This window comes from Dysidea avara, chromosome 8 (assembly GCF_963678975.1).
Source record: "Dysidea avara chromosome 8, odDysAvar1.4, whole genome shotgun sequence".
NCBI classification, from domain to species: Eukaryota; Metazoa; Porifera; class Demospongiae; order Dictyoceratida; family Dysideidae; genus Dysidea; species Dysidea avara.
The window spans coordinates 33008394-33030865 of record NC_089279.1 but is presented as its reverse complement, the minus strand read 5'-3'; the positions used below and the strand labels follow the sequence as shown (position 1 = coordinate 33030865).

The following is a 22472-nucleotide window of genomic DNA, read 5'->3' as shown; positions in this document are numbered from 1 at the left end:
TAAGGGACTCGAGTGTGGAGGGCTTCCGTGTGCTAGGAAATTGAAGTTGGCTGTCAGTATGCTGTCTGGAAGTGAAGATTAGTTAGTTCATAGATAATATACCTTATCTATGGTTAGTTTGGGTATTGGTAAAACCGGGAGGGGAGCGGGAGCGGGAGATTTCTTGGTAAAACCTGGACCGGGAGCTGGGAGATCACGCACACAATACTGCAAGCAACTGTTTTTTTTTGCACTAAAGATGGTTTGTTGATGCAGAAGAGGACTCATGCAAGTAGTCTCCCTTCCTTCCAAACATGAGAATGAACTAGCTATAGGCTAGGGAATTGCAATACTTTTTACAAAAAATCGAGATAGCTTCTCTAATAGAGCAGTCAGCCACTCTTACAGAACAGTCTCATATTCTGTCTCTTAACTGTAATAACATAAAAGTGAACCGTCTTAGAACTTTCAAAATTAAAAAAATTATGTTCCCAGAATGTCACCTATATCGTTGTATAGCTGTATGTTTCACTCCATGCATGTATGACTTTCATTGCTATAAGTTCACCCAGACTCTTTGTACTGGTACATGCGACAATCCGTTTGTGCGATGTCCTGCCATCTGTCAATCTGGATGTAGCTGCCCAGGATCCCAAGTGGTAGATATGGAAGCTCAGAAATGCGTTGATATCAGCCAGTGCCCTGTAAACTGTTCTGTAAGTTTCAAGTTTTAAAAGAAAGTGACCATATTGTACTTATAATATTACAGGAAGTAGATTGTCCGGAACTAAACTGTGCTAATGGTGAAGTAACACCTCCAGGATCCTGCTGCCCTGTATGTGGTGGGTATTTATTGTTATACATAGCTACATCTAGTAGTGAGAGTGTATGTAGGTTGTCCTAATGGAAATGGAACATTCCTTCTACCTGGTGAAACAACAATGGTTGAGTGTAATGGTTGGTGAGTATTATAATTATATTACTCTGCGGTTGCATTCTAGATATTTTTGTTTGATGTTTAGTCAGTGTACATCAAGAGGATTATTGGTGTGTACTCTAATTGCATGTGAAGGTAATGTTTATATTTTAAATAGCTAATGGATAATTTTAGTGATGGAATACATGTCATTGTAGAACCAACAAAAGAAACACCAACTCTACCACAATCAAGTAAGTCATTCCCATTCTGCTGGCCATCATGTAGCCAACACATGTTAGCTACCTATAGGTGTAATGACGTTCAAGAATGAATACTACACCCAGTAGTGCATATTTAGTATCATTCTATGGTGTTAGCCCAATAATTATGTGTTGCACAGTTGTGATTTTTAATAATAAGCAACTGTGAAACTACTGTTTGCTGTTGTGTCCACCATAACTTCTATAGCATCATTACATAAGTATGTTATTAACCTTGTAGCACAAAGTTGCTCAATCGAGGGCCAGATATACATGTCATGTGGTACAGCTTGTCCACTAACATGTGCAAATCCAGGACCTGTGGCATGTACACGGGAATGTGTTGCAGGATGTCAGTGTCCAAGAGGAACTGTTTTAGATGAGGACAACATGAGATGTGTGAGGCCTCAATTCTGCCCACGTTCAAATGAGACTTGCGGTCAGTTGGTAATAATAAAATATGGCCTTTCAAATATGCTCTCTTTTTTTTGTTTAGATATATGCTCTTTACAGCCTGAGACTGGCCTTTGTAGGGCATATTTTCCCAGTTACTATTGGAATATTGTAACTAGACAATGCGAACAGTTTATCTATGGTGGTTGTGGTGGAAATCTTAATAGGTTTAGTGACATTGAATCATGTAGAAATCAGTGTGGTAAGTTTTATATAGTACATTCACCTCACATTGATGTGGACTATAATATTTTGATAGCTTGTACATCAGTGAACTGTCCCAAAGGATCACAGTGTAAAGTATATCAACAGACTGGTGAACCATTTTGTGAGGCATCATGTGATCTTGACAATGGAGGATGTGCTGACAATGAAACATGTTCACTAAAGAATGTAACATGTGTAAGAGCTCCTTGTCCACCTGTTGTGGAGTGTCAATGTAAGGAAACTGTATAAATATGTGTGCACATTGTCAATGATATTGGTTTCATTTAGCTTCAAACCAATGCCTTCAGCCTAAGGAACGTGGGTTATGCCGGGCTCGTCAACGTAGATTTTATTACAATAAAGAGTCAGGAAAATGTGAACTGTTTATTTATGGTGGGTGTGGTGGAAATGAAAATCGATTCTCATCCAGAAAAGAGTGTGAGAAAGCTTGTAAACAAGGTAAGATATTAACTGTCAACATTTGTACGTCATACAACTTATTATTTAGCATGTGATATTAAGGATCAGAAGTTCACCTCATGTGGCACAGCATGTCCCCCAACCTGCAGTAACCCTAATCCAAGGATATGTACACTTCAGTGTGTAATAGGTTGTCAGTGTCCTCAAGGAACTGTGCTAGATGAAGAACAGAATGAGTGTGTTAGACCAAACCAATGTCAGAGCAACATGACATGTGATATTGAAAGCCAGCAGTTCACTTCGTGTGGTTCCGCTTGTCCCCCAACCTGCAGTACCCCTAATCCAATATGTACAAGACAATGTGTACCAGGTTGTCAGTGTCCTCGAGGGACTGTACTAGATGAAGAACAGAATGAGTGTGTTAGACCAAACCAATGTCGTAGTAACATGACATGTGATATTGAAAGCCAGAAGTTCACTTCATGTGGTTCAGCTTGTCCCCCAACCTGCAGTAACCCTAATCCAATATGTACAAGACAATGTGTACCAGGTTGTCAGTGTCCTCGAGGAACTATACTAGATGAAGAACAGAATGAGTGTGTTAGACCAAACCAATGTCGTAGTAACATGACATGTGATATTGAAGGCCAGAAGTTCACTTCATGTGGTTCAGCTTGTCCCCCAACTTGCAGTAACCCTAATCCAATATGTACAAGACAATGTGTACCAGGTTGTCAGTGTCCTCGAGGAACTGTACTAGATGAAGAACAGAATGAGTGTGTTAGACCAAACCAATGTCGTAGTAACATGACATGTGATATTGAAGGCCAGAAGTTCACTTCATGTGGTTCAGCTTGTCCCCCAACTTGCAGTAACCCTAATCCAATATGTACAAGACAATGTGTACCAGGTTGTCAGTGTCCTCGAGGAACTGTACTAGATGAGGTGCAGAACAAATGTGTTAGGCTAAACCAATGCAGTAAGTTACACAATAACATGTATACCATGTTACAATATCTCAATAGAATGTCCACCAACATGTTCACATGAATACTGTAGTGTTAGGAGTAATAGAAGACAGCCATGTAGTAGGTAATGGCTGAAGTTTAAATGCATCACAATATTTCATCATCAGTTTTGATTGCAGGCCTCCACCACACACTATACCAGCTTGTCCTGATCAATGTCGGACCACACAATGTAATGCTTGTTATTACTCAATGAGTTCTCTTGAAACACCATCAAGTTGTGACAGGAGAGCTTGTACAGGTAGGAGATTCACTAGATGTCTTAAAAACTGGGCTTCATGTGTGGAAAGGACTAACCGCCGCAGAAACAGAGTAAGAATTTTATAACCACTGAAATATGTTCTTACTTTGCTGTGCTACAACTTTAGTGCAGAGGTGATTGTATAACAGATGACAATTTCCGATGTTACGATTATCCTCCATGTGACAACATGATAGGTTAACTTGAACTAAATGATCCAACTCCATCAACTGGACTGTTAGACATTTAGCTAGTGTGTGCATATTATCTGTATCAATGTTTATATTAGTGTATTGTACTGCTGCTGAAGCAAGTAATTTTGTTATTTGAACTTTAGACTTGATATCACAATCAATACGTGTGGTAGCAGTCATTAAAGTCAGCATACTACACCAGTGCATGTGCTACGTATATTAACTGGAAAAAGAGAATGTGTCACTGAATTGAGCAGTGGAGTTGTCCACTAAGACAAGACACACCAAAATTTCCTCAATCGTTGCATTCCCAACTACAATTTCAAATTTTTCTTTTGTTGTTATCATGTGGAATGCTATCCCACTAGGCAATGGTGATAAAATGCAATACTAGATGGTCCAATTCTTGGTATTAAACCTCTGCTGACTGCAGAACATCATTACATAGATCCAGTGTATTCTCACTCTCTTTACAAAATTTGTTATAAATAAAGCTTTTGATGTAAACAATGAAGCAAAATGCTTGGTGCACATCAATGGCCAGTACATAAGGTTAATTAATGTATTATGTTTGATGAAAACCCAACAAACATTTGACAATGTTACATTTACAGAATTATGGTTAGGATGTGATAAAGGTTTTCACCACAACAACCCTATAGGATGTATACTTTTTATGGCTAGGATAACACTACTAAAGGTAGAAAATTCATTTGTATGCTTTTCTGAATACCAGGCTGAGATTCTCTTCAATCTGTTTTTGCAAACAATGATCTATCAATTCTTGTCAAATACTTTGGACCTGCTTGTTATACCATCTTTGCACGCACGACGTTACATATATATATACTGTATATATATATATATAATATATACATAAGAGCTCAGTTGATGACTTGATGTAGTTAAAAAGTTGCTGTACTCTGGTCCTGATAACTTATATTATCAACTACTATACTATTGTAATGAAATACGTAGCTCCAATTGTATTAATATTCAACTCTAGTTGGTGACTGCCAATGTCACACTAGTATTAAAAAGGGAGATGCGTATAATATAGAGCTAACCCTACTAATTATTGACTTACATATTCTTTAAACTCTCTAGCTATATTGTAAACGATTAGACCATTGCATATTGGAACTCTTAATAACTTACCAAATAGACCTAATCATTTATGAATGTTTAATATCATGTGAAGAAATTGAATTACCACTCAATCATCATAATTATATTAAGTGTTATCCCACTAGGGACCTATGAGAAGGCCAGACCTGTGAATATAGGGATCAGAAATGTGTATCTAAAACTGTGAAGAATGCAGAAAAAATCCCAGACCCAGTGGTGACTTGATCCCCAGTAACATGCAGTCTAGGTATACACCAATTTAAGGGAGCCACAACACTTGGGATCTGAGGTCTTCTCTGCATTCAACCATTACTTAACACTGACTTCTTGCCATCAAAGGTTTTTATGTTAAGTGCTATCGCCTTATTGACTTTTGCAAAACATTTGATACTACACCACAGCACCGTCTGCACAAGAATTATTCCATACTGAATGGAATTGAAGGTGAACTCTACAAGCTGGTTTACCAAGAGAACACTACAGATTGTCATAGAAATTCAATTAATATTCATGTTAAATCCAGTAATCTTCAAGGAGCGATTCTAGGTCCATTGAAGGCTGTAGGACCAGGACTCCTACAGACCTTCCGCACTAGCACTGCAAAGGTTAATAATTAAATAAATAATGTTTGCCAATTTCAATTGCCAATCCCTCTGCCAATTTCACTCTGAACAGGATCACCATCATTTACAGCAGGATTTAAATTGCTTATTCAATAGACTGAACAATGGCAGGTACAGTAAGGCTAAATATCAACTCAACTGCAAGCAACCTAACTGGAGGCAATTCAATGACATTCTGCACACTGGGTGTGTGGTAATAGGTGAATTCCCATACCTGTAACTAGAGTAAATCTTCCCCTCTTACCTGGATCTCAGTCATTTACTCTGTACTATTTTACTATAGCTCAAACATTTTACATTAAAGACTCTCTGTCCAATTTTAAATTCTCAAACAATTGTACTATATCCTGTCATGCATTATTGTGATTTGTGACATCATCAAAACATATTGCTATCGTATCCATAAATGCTCCAATTCTTTGGAGCTAAGTACCTTACAAATAACCAAACCAGTCCTTTTTTCATTGGCATTTTGTCGTTTTCTGTTCGGTTGAGCAGTGAATTTGTGTTGTGTATATGTACAATGTTTTTTCCTTTTTGTTCTTGTTGGTACAGCCACAGGAGCTAGTTGTCATGTTTCAGCTGTATGATTAATAGTTATGTCTTATATCTGCATAATTATAAGAGGCTGCACATTTGCTAGCTTTGCCTTTTGTGTACAACCCTTAATTGTCTTTTCACAAAATCAATAATCTTGCTCAAAATCTACCTCACCACTTGAGTTTATAGTATTACAATGACAACCAAATGCTTAATCACGCAAATCTACATCTATATGTTGGTATGGAATCTTTACATTTCATTTATCATTGTCATTGCACACATTAGCTAGCAATATTGCAGTAATGCATAAAGTCACTATACTTTGTGTGAAGTGTAATCTAAACAAATGTGATGAATATACATGTAAAATATGCTACTTAACTATATATCTGTCCACAGTTCGGGACCCACATCTATCAAAAGATGTCATGATCATTGAAAGAGTGCAAAAAACAGTAGTAAAATGGGTAAAAACAAAGGAGAATAGTGTGTCAAGCATGTTTACTGAGCTACAGTGGCCAGTATTACATATTTCAAGACTTTCGATGCTATTATTATCTGATCATACCAGAGAACCTCTGACCATTCCATGTATCATAGACAATATTGTCTATGCTCATATCTTGTTCTTAATTAGTTGCTAAATCCTACTGGGGGCTTCTGTACATATTATAATTGTATATTATTAATTCATGTAACAATACAATGTTGTTATAACCAACAGATCATAATATTTACATTATACGTATATGAGCTCTTGTCGAGTAAAATTTCTCTTGCAACTTGGTAGCTAGGCAGTCACTGCAGTATGTTTACATTGTAACTCTCTCAGTTTCCAGACAACTGATAATCTAGATATATAGTGCATAGGAAGCTAGGACCCATGTAGAATTCCATTATTATTAGTTGCCAGGTATATAGTCAGCACAGTTTGTTAGCCTTGGATGTAAAATCAACAATATATTGCAGTAAATTAGGAGCATTGAACCTAAAAATCAAGAATTAGCTTTGACTGTAAAATTGTTAGTGAAAGGATTGCTGTTATATGGGTGCTGGTAGTTGCATATTGTAATAGAAACTTTAATACAACGGTCACTGTGCACCAGTTGAAAGTGGAAATCCCCTCACAAAAAGCCTATGTGGCTACCGCCTGTAATTTATTGATCACCACCACATAGCTGTCCTATGAGCATATTATATATCAGTACAAACAATGTGACACACTAAGCAATGATGCATGTAGTTAATATGTATACAAAAAAAGCCTAACATTTCAGTTCACAGCCAAATTGGATCATTTAGTTGAAGTTAACCTCTCAAGTTATCACACGGAGGATAATCATAACATCGGAAATTCTCAGCTATTATACAACCACCTGTGCACTAAAGTTGAAACACATAGAATGTGATACTATATGTGATTGTCAATTCTTACCTCGTTGTTTTGGCGGTTAGTCCTTCGCACACATGAAGCCCATTTTCTAAGGCATTTAGTAAATTTCCTACCTGTACAAGCTTTTGTGCCACAACTTGATGGTGTTTCAAGAGAGTTTATTGAGTAATAACAAGCATTACATTGTGTGGTCCGACATTGATCAGGACAAGCTGGTATTGTATGTGGTGGAGGCCTGCAATCAAACTGATGATGAAATATTGTGATACATTTAAACCTCAACCATTACCTACTGCACAGCTTTCTCCTATTACTCCTAACACTACAGTATTCATGTGAACATGTCGGTGGACATTCTATTGAGATACAGATAATTACACAATAACACATACATACATTGTTTGTCTTACGGCATAGGTCCTTTGCCACACATTTGTTCTGTTCTTCATCAAGCACAGTTCCTTGAGGGCACTGACAGCCTATTACACACTGAAGTGTACAAATCCTTGGATCAGGGTTACTGCAGGTTGGGGGACATGCTGTGCCACATGAAGTGAACTTCTGACCTTCAATATCACATGTTGAGTTTTTGGGTGCCTTACTGCATTGATGTTTAGTGACACATCTATTCCGTTCTTCATCAAGCACAGTTCCTCGAGGACACTGACAACCTGGTACACATTGTCTTGTACATATTGGATTAGGGTTACTACACGTTGGGGGACAAGCTGAACCACATGAGTTGAACTGCTGGCCTTCAATATCACATGTCATGTTGCTCTGACATTGGTTTGGTCTAACACACTCATTCTGTTCTTCATCGAGTACAGTTCCTCGAGGACACTGGCAACCTGGTACACATTGTCTTGTACATATTGGATTAGGGTTACCACACGTTGGGGGACAAGCTGAACCACATGAGTTGAACTGCTGGCCTTCAATATCACATGTCATGTTGCTCTGACATTGGTTTGGTCTAACACACTCTTTCTGTTCTTCATCAAGCACAGTTCCTCGAGGACACTGACAACCTGGTACACATTGTCTTGTACATATTGGATTAGGGTTACTACACGTTGGGGGACAAGCTGAACCACATGAGTTGAACTGCTGGCCTTCAATATCACATGTCATGTTGCTATGACATTGGTTTGGTCTAACACACTCATTCTGTTCTTCATTGAGTACAGTTCCTCGAGGACACTGACAACCTGGTACACATTGTCTTGTACATATTGGATTAGGGTTACTGCAGTTTGGGGGACATGCTGTGCCACAAGAGGTGAACTTCTGACCTTCAATGTCACATGTTGAGTTATTGGGTGCCTTACTGCAATGGTGTTTAGTGACACATCTATTCTGTTCTTCATCGAGCACAGTTCCTCGAGGACACTGACAGCCAGGTACACACTGTTTTGTGCATATTGGATTTGGATTACTGCAGGTTGGAGGGCATGCTGTGCCACAAGAGGTGAACTCCTGATTGTCAATATCACATGTTGCATTGGTGGGTGCCTTACTGCATTGATCTTTACTGACACCGGCACGTATTGTTTTCTTCATCAAGCACCATTCCTCGAGGACAATGACAGCCTTTTACACACTGAAGCGTACATATCCTTGGACCAGGATTACTGCAGGTTGGGGGACAAGCTGTACCGCAAGATGTGAACTCCTGACCTTCGATATCACACTGTGCTACGAAAAAGAAAACCATAGTTAGCGGTTTGAATAGGTGAACATCAGGTACCAGACACTCTAAATACCTAGTACGTAGCTATGTATGTGCCGAGGTATGTGCAACCTCGGTGCAAACTGCACTATCTTTACCTGGAGGATCAGTAACATGACTATGATCCCCATTTTCCTTACCTGCACCGTTTACGTAACCAGCTAGCCAGCATATCACTGCGAGAGTCAGAAGCTGCATGGTTAAACTGAAGTTCAGCAATATAATTAGCCACTTGACTAAATTGATTGATCACGCCGTTTGCTATTCCTTAAATAGCTTCTTCAAAACCTTTGACCTTTGTGAGTTCAGTGTCGGCTGACGTAAATATGGGCTTCCGGTGACGTAAGATTGATGCAGTACGTATGAAATAATCAATTGAATTTTTTTGCAAGTCATGCAGCACTGACTAGTGTCACTATAGCTACAAATGAGTGCAATTTCATGATATCTCATAGCATTAGCTCAACATGCCTCTAGAGCCTGTATCTTGTAGTCTACTTTGCGAAGTCAGGTAAGACTGACTCTCATATAAAATTTATTACCAGGGAGTTTGCTGTCCCAGTGTGTCATATATGTCTAGGCCGGAAGCCAAGCTACGTACTTTCTTGTGTCAGTGCTTCCTCTGACCCCCAACTCCATAAGTTGGGCTTACATCTGAAAAAAAAATTCTGATGCAAGACCATGCATGATTACTCCATCTTAAAACTTTATTATTAGCTCAGTCATTACACTTAAAAGCCAAGATCAGCAAATTAAGTTATACCAATACAAATCTCATGGTGTGGATCACCTCCAAACACTTTCAGTTCAGTACAAATTTGATGATTCAGCTAAGCTGGAAACTACTTGCGGATCTTGGAATTGTTTGTTGTCAAGATTCCATCCAGGGCAATTAGCTATCCTTTCTTTTACAGGCTTCGTCTGACATGTTACCAAATTGCCATTAATTTATGTGGATGGAATATCCCATAATGTGTCTTATGTGATTCTCCACATCCCACTATTGCCCATGTTTTGAATAGCTGCCCAGTGGCTTTGTCACAGAATACTGGCATAAATTGGTGCTGTATATTGTTTGGAATCCCAATTTATCAACATTAATTTTTTTGAAAATCTACCATTATTTGAGCTTTTGCTGACCTTCCAAACCTACAAGTTAGTGAGTCATCTCAGTCCAACCACAATTGATGGTGGCTCCTTATTGTCCAGATCTTTTTATTCATAATACTGCCATTGATTGAATCGCCTTATTTGAGCTGAGCTGTCCATTGCAATGGACTCTGAGCAATTCAGTCAGCCTGGTCACATAAACAGAACAAGGTAGAGTATTAGCAACTATTATCAAAATTGGATCACTTGAACATTTGCAACTATTACGAAACTCTCGAAATTAATATTTTGGGCCACTATCACTATTTCTGTGTTAAGAACTTATGAACATGTACATACATTAGTGTCAAAAGCAGCACTATACAGAAAGTTTTGGATGACACTTCACGGTAGTGTATTACAGCTTCCCAAAGCTGCGAATAGTTCCCCTCTCCAAATTAACTTTCTTTGTAGTTGCATGCATACGTTTGTAGTACTACTCGCTTCAACACTTCCTTGCCATGCCTACACGGGGGTTAATTCACTAACCCTGTTTGGTGGTCGCATGTGACCAAGGACTAGCTTTTATGTGTCTCATTATTCAATTGTATACTGGCATAAAAGCACAACTATAACTAATAATTGATTTGATACATGATTTGATTCATATGTTTAACCAAATACAGCCATTTCTCCAACTATGTATATAGAAGTTACAATTTTTCACACTCACCAACAATTAAGATTCTAATATGATCTCATAATAAAGGATTCTTATAATATGATGGGGTGTAGATCATATAGTTGCCACTTTACTGGATTACAATACTTTGTGTAGTGATGTCACTACTATTATGTGTGTAACAATTATTATTAAAGTCTGTTTTGTATTAATACTGGGTGACTGGACTTTCACTGAACTTTATGAAATCATTTGCACAAGACCAGTGTAGTTTGCTGCTAAAATCATCTATAAATATATACCATATTTGACAACACATTTTATATAGAGCTACAAGCATATACAGGTATAGTATTAGTGTTGTTTTAGTTACCATAACCAAAACTAAAAGTACTTTTAGTAAGACAAGTATGTATTAGTTAACTAACACTATAACTAAATGCAAATCCATATTATAACTAAAACTAAATCTATAACTAAAATACAACAGAATATTTTACCAAAACTAAATCTAAAACTAAAAAGAATTGGAAAAGATTTTCGAAACTATAACTAAAACTAAACGTTTTTAGAAATGTTACTAAAACTATAACTAAAAGATTTTCACATTTTTAACAATAACTATAACTAAAACTAAAATAACACAGAGAATATAACCATAACTAAATCAATAACTGAAAGAAATTAAGAAAAATTACTATAACTAAAACTAAAATTATTGACAAAACTGACTATGACTATAACTAAAATTCCGTCATCAAGATTCAGTGTACTGATGTTTAGAAGACCTACAATACTATGTCATGTTTGTGCTATCATGATGTATATAGGATGTGTGTTATGTGAAATTGTTCACAGGTTCATTTCAGCAATACTGTAAATATACCTTATTTACTTGGTTAAACACCGCAGTGTTTATTACTTCAGTTCCAAAATCCATTCAGGTACTATTCAAAAACCGACCAACATGCACTTGATGCTTGAAAATGATCAATTTTTAAGTCCTTATTTTTGAAATCAAGTAAGTGTGGCATTAAACCAACTGTAATATAGTTGATTATGTGAGATCTATATACTTAGCTAGTTATACATATGCCCCTATATAATTATACCAACATTCTAAAAGTAATAGTAGAACGGCATAGCTCACATATTATTGGTGATTTATATACTATAAATTTTTGAGTGAAAAGGTTGCACATACATATAGTCAATCCCTTATTTTTGAATGTAGTCACTTTAGTGCCAATGACTTTTGGCAACCTTTACAACCATTTTATATTGAAAATTTCTCATTTTTGTCTTTAACTCCCTGAGGCATTATTTACATTGTTAATGGTAACATGGTACCAACATTATAAACATATTAGTCTAAGAAATTATTTAATTTTTGTTTGAAGCCAATTTTGATCTAAAGTTATGCTCTAATTTCACCTGCCCATACACCTAAACTATGCTGTATGGTTGGTTTTGACTATTGATAATTATTAACTCTTGATGATATTATCAAGAGTCCATAATAGATGATATTGATAAGTCCAATGCACCATTTGAGTATGGCAAATATTTTAGGACAGCCATGATTCTTTCTAGGTCAAGTATTGCCGTAGAAAATTCATGCTTGTTTTTGCCACGGAAATCAAACCACAGGGCATATTGTACCAATTCAAGTTGTCATTTTTGATCCAATAAGTCCTAAGGTTAGGTTTCCATGCCTACAAGTCTATAGTAACACATTACAAGGGGGCCTAACACCTTGTCAAATGGGTGTACATATAATTTTATGAAAAAAGTAATGCTTCAAAGACTTTATAGGGGCAGGCTGTACTAGTTGGCAGTACCTGGAAATTCTTTTTCTGACTCCCTCCCACACAGACTTAAAAAAATTTTCTTACAGGGTTTGTGATCATAGTGCGAGAGTTATGTAATTTGTGTGAAAGTCATGAAACACTTTTCATATCAATATTATACTTCTAATATAAAGTTCTTAATCTAAGAAACAATGTAATTTTTAAGGTAACAGCTCAAAAAACTATACAGCTCAATTTAATTAAATGCATAGGTAAATTTACAGCGCTGCAAGAATTTATAATCACCCACAACATTGCACAAATGCATACCACATGACAAAATTAACTTTCTGCTTTACTGTAACTACCCATTCATGACTGATAGCAGGGGGGGTTGTACGTAGCTCCTGTCAAAAAAGATTATGCAGGGTAGGCACCAGCCTATTATGCTTTTAATTTTGCCTATTATGCTATGCTGCAGTGCTCAAAAATTTTGCCTATTATGTTCATAATTATGCTCAAACTTTTTGCCACAGTTCCAATGTTTTGTTACTTTCTATGGATAATGATAAACTTTGGCTTATGAGCAACTGGTTAAATGAAAAAAGTATTTGTTGTGCATTAAGAATTTGGGTGCATTGTAAACTATCGTCAGATAACTACTTAATGCCATGTAAGTGGCATCAACTGTTCTATTATTGTAAGTCAACCTTTTTCTGTGGCATGCATTTTTGCTTACAGTATGACAATTATTCCGCCTATTATGCTAGCATTATGCTTGATGCTTTCAGGCACCTATTATGCTCAGCCCTGGAGCTCTCCGGTAACACTTTCAGGCACCTATTATGGCCATTGTACTGAGCGAGGAGAGCATTTCAGACAGAGAGTCGAAAAATGACCTAGACGGGCATAACACTAGTAGCAATGATGACGTTGCAGTTGACACCACCAGTCATCTATTATGGTCCACTCAGTCAGAGATTGCTAACAGCTGTGATCTTACCACTTGTGATTCCCAACAGTCTGCTAGTTCTGGTAATGACCAGACTCAATTAGCTATTCAGGATGCAATAAGTAGTGGGGATTTTGGAAAGATTGCACAATTAAAATCTCGAATCAATCTCACAGATCAACAAAATATTTTCTGTTGAAAAGGCATTATGTTCCTTCTATCAACTACAAATTTCCCACTCATGTGATTAACAAGATTCATCGACATTTCCAACACAGATGGCTAGAGAAAAATCCTGGCTTGGTATATTCTGAGTCACAAAGTGGAGGATACTGTAAGTATTGTGTTCTATTTGGTAAGACCGAGCCAACTGTAAAGGAACTTGGTGTTTTTGTAACCAGGCCCTTCACTAATTTTAAAAAAGCCACGGAGATATTGGGGAAGCATTTTCATGGCCTTGGAAATTCTAAAGGAAACAAAACTCATCAAAATGCAGTACAAGATGCAAATATGTTTGTTAGAAGTATGGAAAACGTTGATGCAAGAATAGATTTCCAACTAAACACCGCAAACAGTAAGACAGCAGCTGAGAACAGACTGAAGCTCCGATCAATAGCGGAGACAGTGATTTTTTGTGGAAGGCAAGGCCTTGCTTTTCGTGGTCACCGCGATGATAGACCTTCTGTTGAAGAAAACCCAAACAACAATCATGGTAATTTTCTTGGTTTGCTCAAGTTTCGTGTACAGGCTGGTGATAAAGTTCTTTCAAATCATCTTGAATCTGCTGCTGGCAATGCTATATACACCAGTAAAACTATTCAAATTTTCAAATAAATTTTTGAAAATTAGGTATCAGGGGATTGAATTTGGGGGCATTTTTGGTGGATTTAGCTGTCAATAAAATGCTATCTATTTTAATACATGCTTGACTATTGTATTAAGGTGACTGTTCTATTGGGATGACTGCTCTATTAGAGTATCTCGATCGTGATTGACCAGTTTCTGGAAAACTTGCAGGAGTTCACGTGATGACTATTGCGCAATACAGCTTTAAGTTGAGGGTGCTCAGCACCCCCAGTAAAATAGTTGGGGGTGCTCCAGCACCCCCTATGATTTGGAATAACCACCTCTGCACCTGAACATTTCTAAGGAAAGATGAGTGTTAGTATTGTCAGTCTCCAGAGTTGTTTGTCTATTCTAGTTTTATATGGTATGGAAAATGATCAACATCTCAAAGCAACTCTCAAGAGAATAAGTGAAGCAGGCCTTACACTTAGCAAAGAGAAATGTATTTTTGGTGCTACCAGCATCAGTTTCCTAGACCAAATTTAAACTGTAAATTTTTCTTGTTTAGATTATACACTTGTCAATTTCACGCCCTACCCCGGGGTCCCCACACCCCAAATGGGGATTTGACATTGCTTCTTGTCCCCACCCCTGGGGCAATTGACAGTTGTCCCCAGATTACTGACCGATTTTCAGTAGTTGCATTTCTAAACAATAAAATTGCACTTGCTGTAATTTTACTAGCTACAGGTTAATTACTAGTTGCATGTATGAAATATGAACTTAGTCATCCTTGAGGTGTTGTCAAATCCCCTACTAGGGGGGTGGGGACATAGTGGGGATTTGACAACCAATTTTGCCCCAGTAGTGGGGAATTTGACACCACTGTAATAGATGAAACTTGTTAACTTGTACATACACACACCACGATTTGTCAAATCCCCTGTATCCCCCCCACCCTCCCCAGGATGGGGGATGAAATTGACAAGTGAATCCCTTCACTGTTAATAGTGAATGAATTCAGCCTAATCAAAACAAAATCAGACCTCTCAACTTGCAACTGGAGTTAACCTTGAGACAACCCAAGTGCATGGCCTCATGCAACAATTGGGCTCACACGCACACACATTTTATTAATAAAGAATGTCAACAAGCATGAATTAGCTATACTGCACCCATACTGCTGTTATTTGCAGCTTATTTCTATGCTCTATGGTGTTAATCTACACATAGAATCTAAGCAACCTGGAATTCCAAGAATGGTGTAGCATCATGTGAATCATAAGTTTGCTTATTCAGCTTTATGCCTATCTTTGTGATGATTGTAGGTATCACTAATCCTTTCACTAGATCCAAATCTGGCCTCTGCTCAGGCACGTGATATATTATATAACCAAGTCCATTCAAAGTTGATTAATGCTAGAAAAATTTATTTACTACTAAACAAAAACCAGAAGTCACCTTACCATGCAGTACAGCCTTGGGTTACAGATTGGCTCCAGGGGCGTACGCAGGAATTTTGAAAAGGGGTTTCCACTACAGCTAAGTGCCTGTTATATAGAGTAGTTTATATTACCTGACTGCTTTATTAGAGTATCTCGATCTTTTCACCAAAATCATAATTCAGAACAATGCTATAAGTGTTGCTACCATGTTAGAACTATTATTTAACTAAGATAAAAGTTTAAAATGTGTCCTGTTCCATGATAGATTTCAAATGCTGGAAATCTTAAGTTTCAATTTCTTAATTTCAGGTAGTGTGTAAAATCCAAAGGGGTTTCCTGAAACCCCTAGAGACCCCCCTCGGTACGCCCCTGGGCTCCAGTCTTTTATCTCGTCTTTTATAGATTCAAGCACCATAAATTTTAAATATTTATCACGTGATTACCATCTCTTATATTAAGTTTACGAAAAGTTTTCGATTGTGGGTTTGAGTTTCGTTTATAGGCGAAAACCTTGGGAATTGAGATCTGGAGCGTGACCTTGAGAAATTAGCACCTAACCGTGACACCTTGAGAAGAGGCCAAAAAATTTGAAACCGTGAGAGTTGAGAGGTCTGCAAAATCTGTGCAATTATTATTTTGTGACATGAAACCCGGAACCAAGTAATCTCACTGAACTTCAGTCTTGATATGCTTAACCAGCTAAGCAACACATTTAACTGACAAGACTCGTACGCAAGAACAAATGCATGCTGCATTGCTGGCCATGGGTTAAAAAGTTTCATAACTCGAAATTTAATATCAACTAAATTACTTTTGTTGCAGAGTTCCTGACAGTGACACTGTTCCATAAAGGCGTTTAGCCTTGACCGGAGCCGTTCGTACCTAGTCAGTACTAGGGACCAGTCTATTTTGCTTTTTTTTTCACCTATTTTTCTTTCCAGCAATTCTTTTACTTTTCACCTATTATGCTCCATATTTTGCTCAAGAATTATAAATTTTGCTCAGCACTGATCTTTGTTAATTGAATATTTCCAATTGCAAAGCTACAGTTTTTCCTTAAAGTGACTGTTCTATTAGAGTATCTCGATCAGCAATTACTTCTAACATGTAAAGCAAGAAGCTAGCTAATATTGCTTAACATGTGTGACTGTTTTATTAGGGTATCTTGATTGTCACTTGTTGTTCCAGTAACAATTAGCTATGCATTGTCGATATTTTAGTGCGTCTGACTGTTCTATTAGAGTATCTCGATCTTTTGTGCAATTTTTATGTCCACTTCACAAAACTTGCACCTATTATGCCAGAATTTTGCTCATTGATTTTACCCACCCATTATGCCAAAATTTTTGCTGGCGAAATCGACGGGTCCCTAGTCAGTACTTAGGCTGCCGCGCTCGCCCTATCTACAAAAGGGGTGGCGCCGACAACTTGCTGCCGCGGTTACGATGACTTAAAGGTCAAAGGTTCACTGCAACATCTATTTAAAGAGTGACAAATTTTAAAACTGTGTTGATAAACTACGTACAGTTTAACCATGCAACTTCTTAATATTGCAGTGGTATGTTTCCTAGCTGGGTACGTGAATGGAATTGAAGAAGCTGCAGTAGACGGTACGTGTTTCCATAATATAGCTATAACATTACATGTATAACTGGTAAAGTAGTTCAATAAACAGTCTATTAGGCTAGGTAATGTACACAATTACTCATGGTATATAGCTATGTTTGTTTACTGTAGACCTATGCAGCCTGCCTGTTGTAGTTGGACATTGCAGAGCAGCTTTTCCTAGGTGGTTTTACAACTCAACTTCACAGAGATGTGAATCCTTTACATATGGTGGGTGTGGAGGAAATGCTAACCGATTTGAAACTAGAGAACTGTGTGAGAGTGCCTGTCAATGTGGTAAGTGTGTTCATATTGTAGTAGTTTCTGACATTCACTTTACAGATCGGTGTACTCTTCAGAGAGACCCTGGACCATGTAGAGCATCTTTTCCCAGTTACTTTTACAATGTGACATCTGAAGCATGTGAAAAATTTACTTATGGTGGCTGTCAAGGCAATGAAAATAGATTCTCGTCAGAAGATGACTGCATCGCACAGTGTACTGATAATGGTAAGTCTTTAACACAAATTATACACATGTTATTGGCATGTGCTCATATCAGCATTTTGAGGGTCTGTTTGTTTGGCCTGTGATGTAATATAACATCAGTATGTGGGTGATGGTTAATTTTTTGGCCTTGAAGTGGGTGATTTTGGTGATTTTGGTGATGTGGTTAATCAGCTAGTGTACTATTTGGCATTTGTGGCTACATAACCAAATTTGTTTTATTGAGAACAAAAGGATTTTGAACAGGCTGGTTTTTACATCACATCCTGTCCTCATTTGTTTGATTCTATGTACCTATGGTGATGACAATATTCACTTGTTTTTGGTTAGATACCTGTCCATTCCATGGCCAAACATTTAGCTTTTGTCGACGGTGTACTGGTACATGTGACAATCCGTTTGTGCGATGTCCTGCCATCTGTCAACTTGGATGTAGCTGCCCAGGATCCCAAGTGGTAGATATGGAAGCTCAGAAATGTGTTGATATCAGTCAGTGTCCTGTAGACTGTTCAGTAAGCCCAAGTTTAAAAGTGACCATATTGTACTTAATATTACAGAAGGTAGACTGTCCGGAACTAGACTGTGTTAATGATCCAGTAACACCTCCAGGATCCTGCTGCCCTGTGTGTGGTAGGTGTTTATACATATACATACATCTAGTAGTGAAAAAATCACAATTACATGTGTAGGTTGTCCTAATGGAAATGGAACATTCATTTTGCCTGGTGAACAAACAATGCGTGACTGCAACAAATGGTATGTATTTCAATTACTGTATATCGTAGTTGTACTCTTTTATTTTCATTTAATGTTTAGTGTATGTACATCAACGGGATCATTGCTGTGTACTCTAATTGCATGTGAAGGTAATATATATACACACACTTAGATCAGTTAATAATAGTGTACATGTCATTGCAGTACCAGTAATAAAACCAACAGGAGAAACAACAACTCAACCACCATCAAGTGAGTCATTTCCCAATTATCTAGCATACATGGTGCACAACAGTGAGTGGGATGCATAAATGCATTCAGCAAGCTTCTTGATGGAATGAAGCTCAAGAACAAATTCAAGCTCCCAACATTCATTAGACTACAACAAGTTTGATACTGAAATTTGATTGGCTGAAAACGTGGTCTCTAAATCTCGTAGAGCCACGGTCATGTCCAATAGAGACCACGCTCTGAGGCGATACGAAACACGATAATTACGCGCCTGTAACATTGGCAACGCATGGGCGTTTAAATGGCTAGTAACAGTCGTACTGAATTAGAGGGAGGTGTAATGGGCTTGTTTGTACTAATCAACACTACATTACTTGCTTTCAAGCAGCTGTCGAGGCACAACACAGGGGCGGATCCAGAGTTTGGAAAGAGGGGGGGGGGGCACCTTGCTGAAAAAAGATGAAGAGCAAAAAAAAAAAAAGGTCAACAATAATAGCTAGTTATCCTTTACCAAATATATTCTATCACATATGTAAAATAAAATCCTTATTTATAGCTTCATAGGTAAGCTACACTGCCTCATGAACATTGTGACTGCTTTATTAGAGTATCTCGATCTTGTATGCAATTTCTTGAGAGGGGGGGGGGATTTGTCCCAAATGCCCCATCCTGGATCTGCCATTGCAACAACAGCAACAATGAGTTGTAGTGCAGTCACTGAGTCCAGTACTTCGATACATAGCACGCGCCTGTAACATTGGCAACGCATGGGCATTAAAACGGGTAGCAACAGCCACGCTGAGGTCCCTCTATGTAGGGAGGTGTAGAGGGCTTGTTTCTAGTAATTAGCCATACATTTCCCATTTACAAGCAGCTGTCAACTTAAGGTACAATAACGAGTTGTAGTCTAAATAAGTTATACGTCAAGAACCACTGGGTTCTACGGGATTTAGAAAACTCGAAGCTTGACGTCTAACTATTATATAGTGCATATCATTCTGTGGTATTTAGCCCAATTTGTTCACAGTTGTAATTTCTTATTGTGAAGAAATTGTTTGCTGTTGATAGTATACACCATAACTCCTATAACATAGGTATGTTATTAACCTTGTAGCACAGAGATGTTCAATCGAGGGCCAGATATACATGTCATGTGGTACAGCTTGTCCACTAACATGTGCAAATCCAGAACCAGTGGCGTGCACACGACAATGTGTTGCAGAATGTCAGTGTCCAAGAGGAACTGTATTAGATGAGGACAACATGAGATGTGTGAGGCCTCAATTCTGCCCACATCCAAATGAGACTTGTGGTCAGTTGGTTAAAAAGCTATGGCCTTTCAAATATACATTTTTTTGTAGATATATGCTCTTTACAGCCTGAGACTGGCCTTTGTAAGGCATATTTTCCCAGTTACTATTGGAATGTTGTAACTAGACAATGTGAACAATTTGTCTATGGTGGTTGTGGAGGTAATCTTAATAGGTTTAGTGACATTGAATCATGTAGAAATCAGTGTGGTAAGTTGTAACAGTACATTCACCTCACATTGATGTGGACTATAATATTTTAATAGCTTGTACATCAGTGAACTGTCCCAAAGGATCACAGTGTAAAGTATATCAACCAACTGGTGAAACATTTTGTGAGCCATCATGTGATCTTGACAATGGAGGATGTGCTGACAATGAAACATGTTCACTAAATAATGTAACATGTGTAAGAGCTCCTTGTCCACCTGTTGTGGAGTGTCAATGTAAGGAAACTGTATAAATATGTGTAAACTATTAACTGTCAACATTTGTACGCCATACAACTTATTATTTAGCATGTGATATTAAGGGCCAGGAATTTACCTCATGTGGCACAGCATGTCCCCCAACCTGCAGTAACCCTAATCCAAGGACATGTACGCTTCAGTGTGTAATAGGCTGTCAGTGTCCTCGAGGAACTGTACTAGATGAAGAACAGAATGAGTGTGTTAGACCAAACCAATGTAGTAGCAACATGACATGTGATATTGAAGGCCAGCAGTTCAACTCATGTGGTTCAGCTTGTCCCCCAACTTGCAGTAACCCTAATCCAATATGTACAAGGCAATGTGTACCAGGTTGTCAGTGTCCTCGAGGAACTGTGCTTGATGAAGAACAGAATGAGTGTGTTAGACCAAACCAATGTCGTAGCAACATGACATGTGATATTGAAGGCCAGCAGTTCAACTCATGTGGTTCAGCTTGTCCCCCAACTTGCAGTAACCCTAATCCAATATGTACAAGGCAATGTGTACCAGGCTGTCAATGTCCTCGAAGGACTGTACTAGATGAGGTGCGGAATAAATGTGTTAGGCTAAACCAATGCAGTAAGTCACACAATAACATGTATGCCATGTTATTATATCTCAATAGAATGTCCACCAACATGTTCACATGAGTACTGTAGTGTTAGGAGTAATAGAAGAAAGCCATGCAGTAGGTAATGGCTGAAGTTTGAATGCATCACAATATTTCATCATCAGTTTGATTGCAGGCCTCCACCACACACTATACCAACTTGTCCTGATCAATGTCGGACCACACAATGTAATGCTTGTTATTACTCAATGAATTCTCTTGAAACACCATCAAGTTGTGACAGGAGAGCTTGTACAGGTAGGAGATTCACTAGATGTCTTAGAAACTGGGCTTCATGTGTGGAAAGGATTAACCGCCGCAGAAACAGAGTAAGAAATTATGATCATTGAAATATGTTCTTACTTTACTGTGCTACAACCTTAGTGCAGAGGTGATTGTATAACAGATGACAATTTCCGATGCTACGATTATCCTCCATGTGATAACTTGAGAGGTTAACTTAAGCTAATAATCCAACTTGACCGTCAACTGGACTGTTAGACATTTAGTGTGTGTATATTATCTGCATCAATGTTTATATTAGTGTATTGTACTGCTGCTGAAGTAAATAATTTTGTTACTTTAGATAATTATCATGATCAGTACATGTGGTAGTTTTGTTGCTACATCATACAGAGTGCTATCCTACTAGGCAATGGTGAAAAGGTGCAATACGAGATGGAGCATTAAAGCTCTGCTGAATGAACATTATATAGATCCAGTGTATTCTTACAAAATTAAAGCCTTTGATGCAAAATATGCTTGGTGCACATCAAGGGCTGGCACATAAGGCCATGAAAAATTAATTACATATTTGTGTACCGTTCCTGGTCATTTTTTTTGCTGAATGAATTGTACAATCACCACACAATAATTTGTAATATTTTATATCTGTTGAAAGGTTTTCATGTCTTGTACGCACTCTTTTCTTATAAAACATACACTATAACTTTGTTATAATTCCATGTACTGCTTTGTCAAATGTAGTGTACCACATTTCAAAAAGTCTAGTCACCTGGTTAATTTTGGGGAATTTGTAGGACCAAAAACATACAATTAACTTTGTTAATTGATGTACTATGTTTGGTGAAAACCCAACAAACATTTGTTACATTTGCAGAGTTATGGTTAGGGTGTGATAAAGGTGTTCACCACAAC

At 37.8% G+C, this 22472-nt stretch overlaps 3 protein-coding genes across 4 annotated transcripts; 2 read left to right on the top strand and 1 right to left on the bottom strand.

Annotated features, from left to right (window-relative positions):
• Positions 1 to 540: 540 nt before the first annotated feature.
• LOC136265208 (uncharacterized protein ZC84.1-like) lies at positions 541 to 3850 on the top strand. Its single transcript, XM_066060062.1, has 13 exons — positions 541 to 695; positions 749 to 821; positions 874 to 940; positions 1002 to 1051; positions 1114 to 1149; positions 1400 to 1597; positions 1655 to 1813; positions 1871 to 2050; positions 2107 to 2277; positions 2327 to 3217; positions 3264 to 3330; positions 3386 to 3578; positions 3635 to 3850. Exons 1-13 carry the CDS (start codon positions 645 to 647, stop codon positions 3707 to 3709), a joined length of 2211 nt encoding a protein of 736 aa, XP_065916134.1. The 5' UTR covers positions 541 to 644; the 3' UTR covers positions 3710 to 3850.
• A 3326-nt stretch (positions 3851 to 7176) lies between these two features.
• LOC136265210 (zonadhesin-like) lies at positions 7177 to 9397 on the bottom strand. Of its 2 annotated transcripts, none has more exons than XM_066060065.1 (5): positions 9261 to 9397; positions 7799 to 9086; positions 7678 to 7744; positions 7431 to 7623; positions 7177 to 7378 (listed from the first exon to the last, which is right to left on the bottom strand). In XM_066060065.1, the coding sequence occupies exons 2-5, from the start codon at positions 8949 to 8951 to the stop codon at positions 7304 to 7306; spliced, it is 1488 nt and encodes a 495-aa protein (XP_065916137.1). In that variant the 5' UTR covers positions 8952 to 9086; positions 9261 to 9397; the 3' UTR covers positions 7177 to 7303. The 2 variants fall into 2 exon arrangements, with proteins under 2 accessions (XP_065916137.1, XP_065916138.1); XM_066060066.1 differs by having other exon boundaries at positions 7799 to 9081; positions 9261 to 9366.
• Positions 9398 to 17297: 7900 nt separating this feature from the next.
• Positions 17298 to 21919, top strand: LOC136265209 (papilin-like). Its single transcript, XM_066060064.1, has 15 exons — positions 17298 to 17474; positions 17602 to 17766; positions 17812 to 17979; positions 18307 to 18488; positions 18534 to 18606; positions 18666 to 18732; positions 18793 to 18842; positions 18898 to 18945; positions 20039 to 20236; positions 20286 to 20444; positions 20501 to 20680; positions 20753 to 21283; positions 21330 to 21396; positions 21451 to 21643; positions 21699 to 21919. The coding sequence occupies exons 1-15, from the start codon at positions 17399 to 17401 to the stop codon at positions 21771 to 21773; spliced, it is 2232 nt and encodes a 743-aa protein (XP_065916136.1). The 5' UTR covers positions 17298 to 17398; the 3' UTR covers positions 21774 to 21919.
• The last annotated feature ends 553 nt before the right edge of the window (positions 21920 to 22472 follow it).

Bases quoted from the DNA above. Each gene is read 5' to 3' on its own strand.
- LOC136265208 (XM_066060062.1), top strand. From the start codon at position 645: ATGGAAGCTCAGAAATGCGTTGATATCAGCCAGTGCCCTGTAAACTGT. The intron at 1,150-1,399 runs GTAAGTCATTCC...TTAACCTTGTAG, and splicing joins ACCAACTCTACCACAATCAA to CACAAAGTTGCTCAATCGAG. The intron at 2,278-2,326 runs GTAAGATATTAA...CTTATTATTTAG, and splicing joins TGAGAAAGCTTGTAAACAAG to CATGTGATATTAAGGATCAG.
- LOC136265210 (XM_066060065.1), bottom strand. From the start codon at position 8,951: ATGAAGAAAACAATACGTGCCGGTGTCAGTAAAGATCAATGCAGTAAG. The intron at 7,745-7,798 runs GTAAGACAAACA...GTATCTCAATAG, and splicing joins TGTGGCAAAGGACCTATGCC to AATGTCCACCGACATGTTCA. The intron at 7,624-7,677 runs GTAATGGTTGAG...GTTTGATTGCAG, and splicing joins AGGAGAAAGCTGTGCAGTAG to GCCTCCACCACATACAATAC.
- LOC136265209 (XM_066060064.1), top strand. From the start codon at position 17,399: ATGCAACTTCTTAATATTGCAGTGGTATGTTTCCTAGCTGGGTACGTG. The intron at 17,475-17,601 runs GTACGTGTTTCC...TGTTTACTGTAG, and splicing joins TGAAGAAGCTGCAGTAGACG to ACCTATGCAGCCTGCCTGTT. The intron at 17,980-18,306 runs GTAAGTCTTTAA...GTTTTTGGTTAG, and splicing joins CGCACAGTGTACTGATAATG to ATACCTGTCCATTCCATGGC.